Source organism: Pseudonaja textilis, chromosome 2 (assembly GCF_049901715.1).
Source record: "Pseudonaja textilis isolate UNSWEBS1 chromosome 2, rPseTex1.2, whole genome shotgun sequence".
In the NCBI taxonomy this organism is placed as follows: Eukaryota; Metazoa; Chordata; class Lepidosauria; order Squamata; family Elapidae; genus Pseudonaja; species Pseudonaja textilis.
The window spans coordinates 68,621,048-68,636,448 of record NC_141991.1 but is presented as its reverse complement, the minus strand read 5'-3'; the positions used below and the strand labels follow the sequence as shown (position 1 = coordinate 68,636,448).

General features: G+C 40.5%; 1 protein-coding gene across 1 annotated transcript in view; it reads right to left on the bottom strand.

Annotated features, from left to right (window-relative positions):
* The window catches only part of ADAM19 (ADAM metallopeptidase domain 19), a 63,934-nt gene extending 54,673 nt beyond the window's left edge, over nucleotides 1-9,261 (bottom strand). The window contains exons 1-2 of the mRNA XM_026696672.2: nucleotides 8,664-9,261; nucleotides 4,270-4,355 (exon numbers count right to left, since the gene is read on the bottom strand). Of these exons, the coding sequence (XP_026552457.2) occupies nucleotides 4,270-4,355; nucleotides 8,664-8,757 (180 nt within the window). The 5' untranslated portion in view covers nucleotides 8,758-9,261. The remainder of the gene's footprint in view (nucleotides 1-4,269; nucleotides 4,356-8,663) is intronic.
* Between the last annotated feature and the right edge of the window lie 6,140 nt (nucleotides 9,262-15,401).

The following is a 15,401-nucleotide window of genomic DNA, read 5'->3' as shown; positions in this document are numbered from 1 at the left end:
GGCCCGAGGCCTGGAGCAATAGAAAACGAGGAGAGGTTAAATCCAATCAGTACTACTAATTCATACTATCTGAGTCTTACAATATACAACAGTTCCTTAAGCAAGAGCCAACAGTTATCATTACGTATAGCAACAGCACTTAAGACTTATATACCACTTTAGAGTGCTTTTCAGCCCTCTCTAAGTGGTTTACACAGTCAGCATAATATTGTCCCCAACAATCTGGATCCTCATTTTACCCACCTCGGAAGGATGGAAGGCTGAGTCAACCTTGAGCCTGGTGAGACCAAACTGCCAAATGCAGGCAGACAGCAGAAGTAGCCTGCAGCACTGCACTCTAACCACTGCACCACTGTGGCTCTGGGCCCTCACTTTACTAACGGGATTAGATGTCAAAAAAATTGTATGCACAAATATGCAAAGAGGTTTATCAAGTAAAGCAATAAATACATAATAATTGGAAAAAGCAATATGACCAACTAAACTGCACCCACATGAATTTTATGTTTTCAGGGATTCTTTAATGGTCCTGAACTAGGCATAAGAAACAATGTCCCCACTGGACCCAAGTCTGGATCTACCAATAGAGGTAGTCCTCAACTTATGATACTATTGGGACTAGAATTTCTAAGTTGCTAAGCAAAGAGGTTAAGTGAATTGGGCCTGATGTTACAACCTTTTTGCCATTGGTTAGGTGAATCATTGCAGTTAACTGAACCACTCTGAAGCAAATCTAGCTTTCCCCATTGACTTTGCTTGTGAGAAGCCAGCTGGCAAGGTTGCAAATGGTGATCATGTGAACCTGGGACAATGCGACTGTCATAAATACATGCCAGTGGTCAGCTCTGAAAGCCATATTGAGACCAAATGCTTCCACACTGCCACATTTTGAGCCTGGGAAAATGGGAGGAGGGAATTTCTTGGAGTGTATGCAGTTAGACATAATAACATCCTTTTTCTAAGTCAAGGTCATGTTTCTGCGCATAAGTGAGGGGAAGTCTCACATTGTGACAGATGGTGATTGGGGCATGTATTGGTGATGATGGGTGCACGGGTGGATTTGTAGGTTTTACTTATTGCAAGGAAGCTCGGAACTTTCAGATTCAGGATTCCCCAGGTGTGAATAGAATAGAATAGAATAGAATAGAATAGAATAGAATAGAATAGAATAGAATAGAATAGAATAGAATAGAATCTATTCAGAACAGAACAGAATTCTTTATTGGCCAAGTGTGATTGGACTCATAAGGAATTTGTCTTGGTGCAAATACTCTCAGTATACATAAAAGAAAAGATACATTCGTCAAGAGTCTAGAATCATACAACACTTAATAATAGTCATAGGGTACAATAAGCAATCAAATCATACTAGGAAACAGTCAATATAGATCGTAAGGATACAAATGAAGAAACCATTGGAGAGCATTTCATCAAGGCAGCCATCGATGGTGCCATCTTGGATCAAGAATCTTGGATGTGCCAGTTTACTATCCAATTAAACAGAACTTTTGAGAAGATATCTGTCTCAGAGTTATTTGTTGGAGTGGAGGTTTTCTGGAATGCTGACACCAGTTTCCAAGGGCCCAAATTTTTATCATGTGTCTGGAGGGAATACTGTGACAGTTGTAAGTATAAGAACCAGTCGTAAATCATGTTTTTCAATGCCGTTGTAACCTTGAAGGGTCACTAAACAAAACTTTGTAAGTTGACACAATTGTCAATTTTCAATAACTTACAACCACAATTGATCTTAAAATTTCTGTCTCTATGTGAAACATTTGTTAAGTTTCCCCGTTTTCTTGCCACAGTTGCTAAGTGAATCACTGCAGTTAAATTAGTAACACAGTTTTTAAGTGAATCTGTTTTCCCCGTTGACTTTGCTTGTCAGGAGGTCGCAAAAGCTGATCAGGTGAACCCAAGGCACCGCAACCATTATAAATATAAGTCAGTTGCCAAGCATCTGAATTTTGATGACGTGATTATAGATGGAGATTTTGCAACAGTCATAAGTATGAAAAACCGTCATAAGTCACTTTTTTCAGTGCCATTGTAACATTATAACTGTATTGTTGTAAATCAAGGATTACCTGTAATTTATTTATGGCATTATCATCAATGTCTTGTTTTACCTTTGTTAAATACAATTTAAATATATATAGAAATGGGGGGGGGGGGGCTTGCCTGAAGAACATTTAAAATAATAATACCTTCACAATGTCAATGATGTGATGTATATCAGCTACATACATAAAGCCTCACACATTTTTAGTGTTCTTGGAAGAGATTTTAACAATTTAAAGGCAATTTTATCTTTTTGTGGCAGTTTGAGCAATTCAGAGTCAATCCATCTAACACTGTGGTAATATATTGCATATTTCCTCTTTTATCCACAACAAAAATGAATGATTCACAAGAGGAAGCGTGTATATGAATTATGGTCTTTTATGTGCCAAAGACTGATAATTTCATTTTTCTATTCGGAACCTTTAGCATACTGTGAAATGACCTCCACATCGGAAGCTCTACTACTATTAAAACTAATATGATACTCTGAGCGAAGCATTTTCACAAATTATTCCAGGTAAAGCAAGAGGAAGTAACAAGAGGAACAAAGCAGAAAGTGATGCAAGACATTTATTAACAAACGGCTTCCCATTTTTAAAAAATATTTTCATTTGCATAATAGCAGCTATGCGTATTTGCTAGAAATATCTCATAAATATGGAAAAAACAAGTATAACCAGTTGGTTCCAGTAAAGATACAGGTGATCCTTGTCTTATGATCACAACTGAGCCCAAAATTTCTGTTTCTAAGGAATACAGTTGTTAAGTAAGTTTTGCCCATTTCTTTGCCACATTTAAGTGAAATAGGAGAACTAACGAGTGTTGAATGTGTTATCTGCCTGATTTGTAAAAAATAATAAGGATGGGATACAAATGAATAAATAATATGTATGTATGTATGTATGTATGTATGTATGTATACGTATATGTACATATCAGGTATCCGGTATATCAATATACCAGGTTTATTTACACTTTGTATTTTTATTTTTATACAGAACAGCCATTTATTTTAATGGTTTCGCAGCAGATTTGAGTTAGATTTGTCAGCATGTTGACTACTTATGAGGGGGTCAAATTTGCCTCACTGGGCTTAAATTTTTTTGTACAAGAGTGCCTTTACAGTTGGAAAGAATTGGTGTGCTTTTTCTTCCCTTTCTCTTATTTTCACTGTTTCTTTTCTTCTTTTTTTCGTTTTTGATCTTCTCATCAGTCAGACTTCTGGCAACTACACAGACAAGTCCACTGAGGGGTTTTCGATAACGTTTTTGGAAGTGGTTTGCTCTTGCCTTCTGTCTAGGACTGAGGGGAGGGGGGAACTGGCACGAGGATACTCAGCAGGTTTCCCACTCTTACTCCAACATGTTAACTACTCTTTCCACTGGTAATCGGGATAATATTTTGCTAAATTTCAGAAACTAAGTGCAGCAATTGGTGAATGACAATGAATGATTTAACTGTTTAAAGTCAGCTAGCTCCTTTGGGAAAGCTCTGCAGGCTGGTCCTTTTCTTAGTTTAAGAACAGGAAGAAAAGCAGATCAGCTCTTTTTATATATTTCCTGTTCCTCCACATCGTTAACAAAGGATTAAGGTTCAATCTTATCTACAAAAGCTTTGCTTGGATCCAGACAACTTCTGAACTTTTCCAATTCAACTCACTTTGGATTCAGCTGAATCTGATATTTGCTTCTAAGAGAAGCAGCAGGGACATCCATCGGAAAGGACCTGCATGACCAACCTCCTTTTTCTTTATATGTGTCACATGGACAAGGGATGTAAAAAAAAGGAGGGGCTTTAATTGGAAATTTTCAGCTATCATCTTGAGTTTTTTTAATCCCTCTTCCCTAGAACAAACCTGTGAGAGGGACAAATGCTTAACATTTTAGATAGGTTTTGGCAAAGATTGATTCCTTCTGTAGAAGAGGAGATTATTAGTATCAAGGCATTCAAATCTCAAAATGGAGTACTCATTTTAACTTTAATTGTAATTTTCTTCCCATATATTGCTTCAAAAAGCTACATCTTTTCTCTCTCATACACACGTACACAAACACATGCAAACTACGTTGTTTTGGATTCTTCGCTGAGCTGCTGAGCAATCAGCCACAAGCAAACCATTCTTGCCATGAGCAGATAAAGAATAACTATCTGGAAGAATAATCAGGAAAAAAAAACTTTGCTAGCAATTGTAATTTAGCAACCTACCTTGTCGTTGCCTGAGTTTGCATCCGCTCTCCACTGAGGGATTACAATTTCATGGGGCATCTGGGGAGTGACTGTATTCCTCATTGCTGGAGAAACATAAGGAATTGTTCAAAGATCTGTTATGAACTTATAAAAGTCATCAGAGGGAGAAAAAAACCCCTCATAATTCATAATCCATTAAGACAGCAACAACTTTTATCACTGGATATTTCTTACTTCCTTTCCTTTATTTTTAGAAAAGCCCCATCTATTGTTTTCCAAATATTCTGTCTTTAATTTAATGGTAATATCATCTTATTTATTGAGATATGCCTTGCAACAGAAATCATCTGACTGCGTTGCATACTTTAAAATATTGGAGAAATAAACAGTTATAGAAACTCAGAACAGAACAGAATAACAGAGTTGGAAGGGACCTTGGAGATCTTCTAGTCCAACCTCCTACTCAGGCAAGAAACCCTATACCATTTCAGACAAATGGTTGTCCAATCTCTGCTTTAAAACTTCCAGGGTTGGAGCATCCACAACTTCTGAGGGCAAGTCGTTCCACTGATTAATTGTTCTAACCATCAGAAAATTTATCCTTGGTTCTAGGTTGCTTCTCTCCTTGGTTAGTTTCCATCCATTGCTTTTTGTCCTGCCTTCAGGTACTTTGGACATCTCTTCTTTAGGGCAACCCCTTAGATATTGGAATACTGCTATCATCCTGGCCTGTCCCAAAGCTGCTTTTTTCAAAAGACAACTGAACATTCTTGGGTGTTTTTTTTCTTTGAAAATGTTTTGATTCTCATCCAGGAAGCTTCTTCAGTTCTTTGTTAATTCAGTTCTTGGAAGTTTGTCGGATAAGAAAAAAAAACAAGAAAATCCAGTTGCCTTTTGTAAAAGCACCTTTAGGACAACCATTACCTGGATGATTGACAATCCCCATAAACATTCATGGTAGACTAATTTAGAAGCAGAACTAAGTTTGTTTGCTTGACTTTTTTCAACTGCTCCTTCTGGATTTATAACACTAAATCATCTAATACTCAGTTTAAACTGGAAAAGATCTCTGACCTATTTCTAGTTTAATCCCCTACCACTTGTGTTAGGCAGCTCTGTCCCTATGTTCTTGTTTTCCTTCGTAGTCACTGGGTCCTGTCCCTCCCATTCTGTTAAAATTTATGGCTTTTGTGGTTTTATTTAGGTTGGTTTTCTCTTTACCCTTGGAGGCATCAGATTTAGATTTTGGGATCATCCCACCTTCCTGTTGACCAATGGCTCATAGGCTGAATGGATGTTGGTGGTCTTTGGGGATATGCCATTCCTTCCAATCTCTGCTTGTCTGTTCGCTTCGGTTTTATAAGCGCCCTCTCAAAATGCACACCCCAGATTTCATTTTCTCCTCTTGGAAAAGTAAGTTTCATCTTTATTCAACTTTCCCATTAACAAACCCCTTTAGAATATAGAACATACAGCTTAGAATCATAGGGCTGGCAGACATCTCAGAGATCATCTAGTCCAACCCTCACTCAAGTCAGGAGACCTTACACTATCCCAAAAAATGGTTGTCCAGCCTATTCTTGAAAACCTCCAGTGAGCACCCATAACTCTGGGAGGCAAACTATTCCATTGATTAATTGTTCTCACTGTCAGAAAATTTCTCCTTATTTCTGTATTGGATCTCTCTTTAATAAGCTTCCACCTGTTATTTCCTGTCCTGCCCTCAAGTGCTTCAGAGAAAAAAGTCAGTCCCCTGTGACAGCCCTCAAATACTAGAAGATAGTTATGTCTCTAATTCTTCTCTTTAATCGGCTAGACATACCTAGTTCCCTCAACCATTGATCACACCTATACTTGTTTTCCTCTAAGTTGTGAAACACTGCCTGATCTCCAGATACAAAAAAAGAATATTCATCTTTGGTCACCAGTTGTTGTTTCATCAGAAAGAGGAATTGTTCTTTTTGAAGTTATGTGTAACGCTATTTATAACTATCATTATTTCCAAATTGATCAGAGATGTTTCACAGAAAGAGAGCAGGGAAGCTGCTGCTCAGCTATGTGCTCGTTATTATATAGGCCATAAACAATTATTGGGGGAGGAAGGATGGCATTGGTGTGTCAATCAAGGTCTAGGAACCATTTTTAAAAAGGCTGCCCCAAAGTAGAGCCTTTCTTTTGTCTCCATGTTTTGTGGGTGACTGTTGAGAGCAAGGGAACGTAAGTATTATCCTACATAAAGCAGAGTTCCCCAACCTTTCTGGCTTTGTGAACTGGCGGAGGAGGAGGGATAGTTCCACACAAGTGCCTGTGAAGTGCGCCCACCAATCAAGCAAATGAATGGCATGTGCACACACTCACTCGCTGCTTGTACAAGTGGGAATCCGTGCATGGCTGCTTCTGCGGCCTGGTTCTAAATAGCTCATGGCCCAGCAGAGGGGTTGGGGATCCCTGACATAAAGCATAAGCCCTTTAGTCATTGTTAATTCAATTTGGGGGTGGTAAACAGATTCAGGCAGGAGGTGAAACAATGTCTACATTTAAGAGTCTTTTATTATTAAAATGTTCAAAAAAGAAAGTTATTTACTTCACTTAAGTAAATACAAGAAAGATGACACGAGTTTTCTGATGAAGCAAATGTATTCCCTCATATACTTTATTCTTTATCCTATTTTTGATTTAAGCTCTATTATCTTATTTTTTTCTCTCTAAAGTTCTAGGTGTTACTACTTTTAACCTCTATATTATCCAAATAATATAATTTCTATCTTAAGCTTCCATCATTTTTAACTGTATTTTGTCTTGCTCTATTATTTCTTCCATTGACACTAGTTATACCCTACCCTGACCTCCTGAAGCAGCAATATAGATTTGGTCTAACGGTTAATGTGTTGGCATAGAAACCTGCCTTAGGCATGAAAGCTGACTGGTGACTTTGGACTAGTCACTCTCTCTCAGCCCAAGCCACCTCATACGGTTATTGTTATGGAGAAAATTGGAAGAGGAAGGTTTATTCGGTATGTTTGGCACCTTGAGTTAGTTATAAAAATAATAAAGGAAGGTTATAAACAAATAAGGGAAGTGTTCATAACTGATACCGGCTTTTTCCGTATTGCAGCCTTAACTTGTTCAATTGCTGTGCATAAACCAGCTGGAAACCACACTGGCTCAAGGAATTCCTTTCTGGCTTTCAACCACTTCTTATTTTTTGTCCAGTGATGGTCTGAGCTTCTGTGTGGGGACCATGTTTTCCACTGCCCTGATTGGTAGATTCTTCTGCTGCTTTTCCGCTCCCATCCATGGCTGGATAGCTTTCAGGACATTTGGCTTAGATCATTTGTAGGATCCCTCCTTTCTTCCAGTGCCCCATGCCCTCCCAGAACGGATTTCCTTACATATTTGACACTTTCTTATCTGATGGGACCCATGATGGACACGCTGGAAAAGAAGCACTGTTGTATGTATAATTCTTCCTGTCAAGTTTAGGCTAAAGAGGGAAGAGGCAGAACACTTCTCCATTTGATTTGTCTGAAAACTCAAGGGAGGAGAGGGATTTAAAAAATGACCATGGACAGCAATGACCAGAGTGAAGTGGCTTGTCTATCACAGCAGGCAAGCTGCTCTCTCCTCTTTCTCCAACCAAGGAGAAAACCTACTGTATGGATTATTCACTTTATTCATTTCATTATTTAACTCACCTACTGTATGGATCTGTTCATTTTGGAGCATATTTTTCAAACATCATAGGTACACTGTTGGCATTTTAAGACCCTGTGTTGGTTCTTTGAAGAGTACTCATACTTTTCCAATTAACCTAAAATTAAAAACTTCTACACTTAGTCCAACAGGAGGCTGTGATTCTTAATTATAGCTGCTGTAAGTTATCCCACAGGGTTCTGCTGACACAAGGTTGTGGGTGTTGTTTTGGAAAAAAAAAATTCAGCAGTTCCATTTCTCCTGGGCATACCTGTAGAACATCTTTTCGCAAACAATGCACTGCTTCTGAATTAAACCTTCTTGGGACCAGAACAATTACAGTAGCAATAAAAGCAGAACAGGGAGACGAGGAATAACAATTCTGCTCCCCTGTTCAATCTGATTTAGACCTGTTATTTATGCACAAATTCTCATGCAGTTATGAAAACTAACCATACACCTCATTTTTCCTCTTGCCAGAAATGCTTACATATCATACCGGTTCCATTCCCTAGAACTGAGGACATTTATTTCCCGCTAAATACCCTCCCCCCTTTAAAAAAAATAATGGTACCATTTAAAGAAAATATAAAGATTATTTTCCAATGCTGAGGATATTTACACTCATCGTTAAGCTGCTCTAGTTGAATAGATCGGATGCCAGTCAATTAGGAGCTCTAATATTATTAGCTTTGCAGAGAGATGCAAACAACATTTACCTCTCCATCCTGAAGCCTCAGCTGCAAACTCTCTCAGACAAAGCAAGGTGATGCCAATGCAATAAGCCAAGCCCCCTTCTGCCAACATGGGCATCGTTTTTCCAATGGACTGGGAAGAAGATCGTCCGAGGGATGAAGACTGACAGCTCCGCCACTCTATGCGTCCTCGTTTGCAAGGACATTGGGCAGAAGCCCCTTGAATTCGTGCGCCTACTCGAGGCCATTCTTAAAGCCCGCCCACGACGGAAGCCATCCTTCCGCCCATTGGTCGGAGATTCTCCCGGTATCAATAATACGAAGCCACCACAAAAAGATGCAAGGGAGATCCTTCCCACCACCCTTCCTCTTGCCTCCCGTTTTAAAATTGATCAGAACCTGCGGCGAGTCTTCAGTTCTCCAAGTCTCCAAGCGCGATGGATTTATACGTGCAATCTTTTACTTCCATCGGGGTTGCTTTTAACGGGGCCCTTCGGATTCTAAACCGGTGGGTCTTTCCTCCCCCGCTTGCTCTTTATTGTAAGGTTTAACGTGCAAATCGAGCCGGCAGCCTCGGAGCAGCTCCAACCTTGGAAATTAGGCGCCCGGCGCGCCTCCACCAAGCTCCCGAAGGGGACCGCATTTCGTGAGTCTACATGCGCAGTAACCAGAATGTGCGCTCTCTGGTGGCTATATCTTGTTGGTTTCCAGAAGCTGGTGCTGGAGGTGGAATGATACCCACAATAACGTTTCTCTCCATGTTCCTTTTCATGGACGTCAATGGTGTGGGGAACCCAAAATTTTGAAATCATGGTAGAGGCTATATTTTAAGTTGCTCTGCCTGGCCTGAAAAGCACCAGAGTCTAAATCAGTGTTTCTCAACTTCAGCAACTTTAAGGATGTGTGAACTTCAAGTCCCAGAATTCTCCAGCCCTAACGTTAAATGAAGGTTAAGAAGGTCTAAACCACGGGTCCGCAATTTGTGTCCCATGGACCAGCACCAGTCTGCAGCATGTCAGCAACCCATCCACACAAACAAGCAAAGCCCCATCCACAGGATGCAGGCAGGATGCAAAACCACACCCTCTCTGGTCCGCAGGAAAAAAAAAAACCCTCTCCATGGAACCAGTCTCTAGTGCCCAAAAGGTTGGGGGCCATTGATTTAAACCATAAATTCCAAGGTAGTAGTTTGTGGCCCTAGTACCTTTCCTCCTATAGTCATGCATTTGATTTCCTTTTTATGAGTGACCAAATTACTATTATCTAAAGGACCTATTTAAAAGTCAAGACTAGTGCCAATAGCATACACTGTGGCAGCCAAAATTGGCAAGAAGGCAGAAAGAATGACTTTAGCATACGTTAAAAAAAAGCTCAGCCTTTTCAGCACAATGTTCTCTTCACCATCTTATCACTGTTGTCTACCTTTCACCCCCAGCAGACACTGTTGTCTTGAGAAAGGCCTTATGAGAGTGCCTAGTCCAGTGCTGTTCAGAAAGTTGTTACAAACTGGGAAAGAAAAGCAAGTTCTGGCAAGTAAAAGCAAGTAAATCTTGCTGATTTACATATGAAATCTACTGACCACTGGAGTTAGATCCAGGAAATCAAGAGAATAAGAAATGGTGAATTCATCTGAAGGATTTAGTTTTCATTCTGAGCATCAGGATCTTACTCAGTGTCCTGAAATTATTATTTTGTGAATGATCAGTGTTGTATTTCTGGCATCTGCCATTTGCCATCCACAAAAGCTATACAGTACTATAATAAATCTTTTGGGTTTCATAAAACAAGTCCTGTAGGAAGCTGAATACTGTGTTTGGTTGTTTTAATGGAAAATGTTATCCAGAAGATAATGAGTGAAGTATTATGTCTCCAATAATTTCCTTTGATTCATGATGAATCAAGAATGTATATATGCTGCAAACAATCTTCTTAACTAGGCAAATTGCAGCTATAGTCTGGATTGAGCAGATGGTCCTGGACAATTTTCTTTCATATTTAATGATGGCTCCAAGCATCAAGCAAGCCATCTTCGGAGGAAGACAATGTCTCAAATATTGTAGGTATGTTTTCTAGTTTGTTGTTTGGCAAGAGAAAAACAGCACTACCATAGTTTGAAATCAGCTGAAAAAGGTTGGTGTGGTTCTATGATAGAAACAAGTTCTTAACTTGGAGTGCTGGCCCACCTGAAAACCATCACAACCTGCTGTTAAACCCCTTGTAATTGGCCTATCAAGCAAATAGATCAGATGATGCTGTTAAGATGGCACTGCACTACATCTTACAACATCTTGAATCTCCAAGAACCTACTATACAAGGGTCCTTTTTATAGACTTCAGCTTGGCATTCAATACCATATTTCCACATATTATTTTCACTAAACTGAGCTAGATGTGCCTGACCACACTTGTAAGTGAATCATAAGCTTAGGAGTCAGCAGGTAAAGCCAGGTAAAATCACGTCAGATACTTGTACAATTATCACAGGGGTCTCCCACAGCAGTGTGCTCTCTCCACTACTCTTTTCTATTGATACCAATGACTGAATATCAAACCTCTGTTAAAGTACTATGTTTGCAGATGATGCAACAGTGATTGGTCTCATTTGAGATGATGACGAATCTGCAAACAGACAGGAAGTTGATCAACTGGTGTGGTACAGCTGGAACAATTGACTGAACACACTCCAAACTGTAGAAACGATAGTAAATTTTAGGAAAAGCCCTCCTATTCTACCACCTCTTATTTTACTAGACAACATACTGTTTCTCCAACAATACGGCCTCCCCCAATAGGAAGTCCCAGGATGTTTTATAGGCATGAAATGAAATTAAGCCCCTCCCCCCAAATTAAGGCCTATATTAAAATATGCGAAATGGGGGGGAATGGCGGGGGGGCTTGCCGCGGCATTTGGAGCAACGCCACAGTGTTTGGCGCAGCCACGCGGCGTTTGGCGCAGCCACGCGTGGCCAGCCAGGGCTCCTCCCTGCAACCGGAGCCTGGTGGAGACTCCTGACTTCAGGTGCAGCTTCCCTGGACGGCAGGTCCAGCGGAGAGAGCCCAAAGCCGCCCGTCCTTTCCACCCCTCAACCAGCCCGTCTCTGTCCCCACGCATCTCCAAACTCATCGGCAGCTCCATATGCTGCAGCGGCATGGGCATTGGGCAGAGGCGCTCACTCGGGGTTCAACTCGGAGGAGGACTTGGCGCGGGCTGTCGCCTTGCCTCCCTGTCCATGGATGGGTGAGCGCTATCACTGTCTTGGGCAGCCTCACCCAGTGGTTCCTTCGGGGTTGGGCTGGAGGGACATGGGAGGAAGCCGAGCTCGAGTCAGCCCAGTTCTTTCGCTTGGCAGGCGGGTGCGCACCAGCGGCTCGCTTTCCCGGCTCTGCCAACCCTGCCCGGCTCCAGCGCAGCCCTGGTGGGATGAGTGGAGGGTCTGGCGGGGAAGCGCTCGCTACTTTGGCCAGAGCTCTGCCGCCGGACAGAAGGGCCCACCTGTCAGCTGTGCTGAGCGCCCAGGCGAAGCTCTTTGCGCTCTGACTGGCACCAGGCAGGGATGGCAGCTGGGCACTTCTCCTGGGGTGGGCTGATCCTGCACTGTGGCCCCGGGAGATTCGCCTCCCATGTGGGGTTGGGCTGCCCTCTTGGGCAGGGCAGGCTTTGTCGTACCGATAGTAGGGTGTCATTTTTAAAAGAATGGGCTTTGTCTTCGAACGATGCCCGGGAAGGCGGCAACAGGAACGCCTGAAGTCGAGTGTCTCTGCCGGGCTCTGGTTGCAGGAAGGAGCCCTGGCCGGCCCCGCATGGCTGCGCCAAATGCTGCATGGCTGCGCCAAACACCACAGTGTTGGTCTAAATGCCGCGGCAGCATGGGGAGAAGGGAAAGCAATGGTGACGGAAGGTCTCCCGATACAAAGTGCCCCACCAACACCGAGGTCAACATCCAAGCCGTCGCCACCTGCCTGCCCGAGGATGCAAGGGGGAGGATTAAGTCACCCCCGAAAAGACAGCCTAGCTATTTTTTCGGGGCTCAAAAAAAAAAAAAAGACCTGGCCTTATTATATGAGAAACACGGTAGTATCCACAATAGAGACCTTCAAGTTTCTAGGTTCTGTAATATTTCAAGACTTGAAATGGACACCTAACATCAAGGCACAACAAAGAATGTTCTTTCTGAGCCAACTCAGAAAGCTCAGAAAGCTGCTGATACAAGTCCTACAAAGGAATTATTGACTTTGTCATTTACACCTTTTATAACTGTTTGGTTTGGTACAGCAACCGAACAAGACAGGCACAGACTTCAATTGATAGGACTGCTGAAAAAACAATTGCAACCAGCCTGCCTTCCATTGAAGATCTGTATCTTCAAGCTAGAAAGAGATCTGTGAAAATATCAACAAACCAACACATTTTGGTCACAAATTATTTCAACTTCCCTCAAGACAATGTTACCAAGCATTGCATGCCAAAACAACTACATACGGGGACATTTTTCCTCCTCCTACCATCACTTTGCTAAACAACAAATTCCCACAACACTGTCTTCAGCCCTGGAATGTCAAACTACCTAGTAGGGCTATATTACTATTATCCTTCTCATCTTTGCTTTTACCTATTTCCTTAGCTCCTTATAACTGTTGTATCTTATGATTTATGTGCATTGTTTTTATTGAGTATCCTATGATTTATGTTGATTGCTTAATTAATATCCTATGACTATCACTGAGTGCTATATCTTATGATTTATGATGAGTGTACAGTATGTTAGGTTTATGATCATGATTTATCACTTGTTGCTTGTATGTACACTGAAAGATTATGCACTGGAGACAAATTCCTTGTGTGTCCAATCAAATTGGCCAATAAATAATTCTATTCTATTTTTAACTTGGAGTCTTCCAAGTATGTTAGCTTAAAATCTTCAGAATACTGAACAAGCATAGCCAAAATATTGAAGAAAGATTAGTCTTAAGCAATGGCAGCTGTTGTTAGGCAGATAAAATCTTTGAACTGAGTTCAAGATTTATGAAAAGGCCTATGTCTTTTTTGGTGGCTGGGGGCAATGATATCATATTTTGATATTTTTGTTTTCCAATTTAGCTTATGGCTCTAATGTTTCTTAATGGCTGCCCAGCCAATTTAACCAGATTTGATACCAATTAGCATTTCAAGATCAGTCTGGTCAACTAAGTACAAGCTTATGGATGCAAACGGGCTGGAAGTTCAGAAAATTCATGAATATAAACTTATTTCACTATGGGGGAGCAGTTGGACTAATAGAAAGCAATCAATAATCACCCTCTCATCTGCAGAAGCAGACTACATACCTGCAGATAAAATTAACCTGAATGCATAAATTAACCCAACAATTACTTATGAGGATAAAAGTTGCATTCTGATTTCAAAATCAGAGTTATTGTGCATATAAGGCACATTGGTGCCAATTACTATTCTGGGTGAGATGCACAGCTGAATGGGACTGAAGACCGGATTACTACCACACAGGAAAGATAGTAACACACATACAAGGCACAATAGAAGCCAATTTAAAGACCTTCACAAAGTGATGAGTGACGGATTGGCGTAACATCTTTTGAGAACTGTAATGTTATTGTAATTCAACTTTGCAGGCAGCAGCATTTTGCATCTACGAACCTATTGATCACTCAGGACAATAGATGTAGATACAATTAGTAGAAGACCTTCTGCATCTTTGTGCTAAAATTATGTACATCACATGCCTCTATGTGGCATGTCTACTGTTGATTGAATTCCTGTTCTTGGCTTTTCATTTCTTCTATCCATTCAGTTCTTATTCTATTCTATGAACTGTGTAGTCCACATACCTATTTGACTCTATTGCCTGGGCAGAATCAAGCAATGCTCAAGTTTTTTTTTTAAGTGTTACTATCACTTTTTCAAACTGGACACTTTCGTCAGGAGAAAATGCACCATGGCTATAAAAAAGTGTAGGTTTAACACTCTTCCAACAGTCTTCAGAATTATGTGAAGATTGGAATTCTTTCCTTGGACCAAAAGATAATCACCTCTGTTTTTGAGATCATACCCATGTACTGTGGTTCATTCCTATCTCAGCTTCATCTTCACTACTGTTTTAAGATTTGTAAGAAGTGCCGAGCCTTCAGGCAAACCTATCTGTGGATACATAACCTTGATGTTATATAGCTTTCTACAGTTGTGATGCAGGTAAACCATTCTGAATGTGTTTCAATGATAGTTTTAATAATGGCAAAAGTCCTTGATGGAAGGAATTCCCCTTAAGGTATTCATTTCATCTTATTTCATCAAAACAGCATGAGAATCATACATGCAGACATACACTGCTATATATCTTCCATAGAGAATTAATGCCCTCTTTCTCTTTTCTTTGTGGATGCCTCCATAAAACAAAACTTATTCTAAAGGGGAATTGCATTACAATTTTGTTTGTGCCTTATGCCCAGTTATGCAAGATAAAATGTAATAGACATATTGTTTTATAAACTGAGTTGCCAAACATTTGTTTTTTTAGAATCAGCCTGAATATTTTTTGCTTACGTTTTTGTACATATGAAAGAAAATGTGCAAACTTTTCCCCTTATTCTATACAAAAAAAATGGGTTTTTATTTTAATAAGCAGATTTTGCTTTGAGGTCTATCCCACATCTGACAAAACCACTGGTCTCCATGAAACAGGAATGTCTCCATGAGGTTAATCTTTTACTTTCTGATTTCAAAAGTCAGCAATTTATTCTTCATATTGC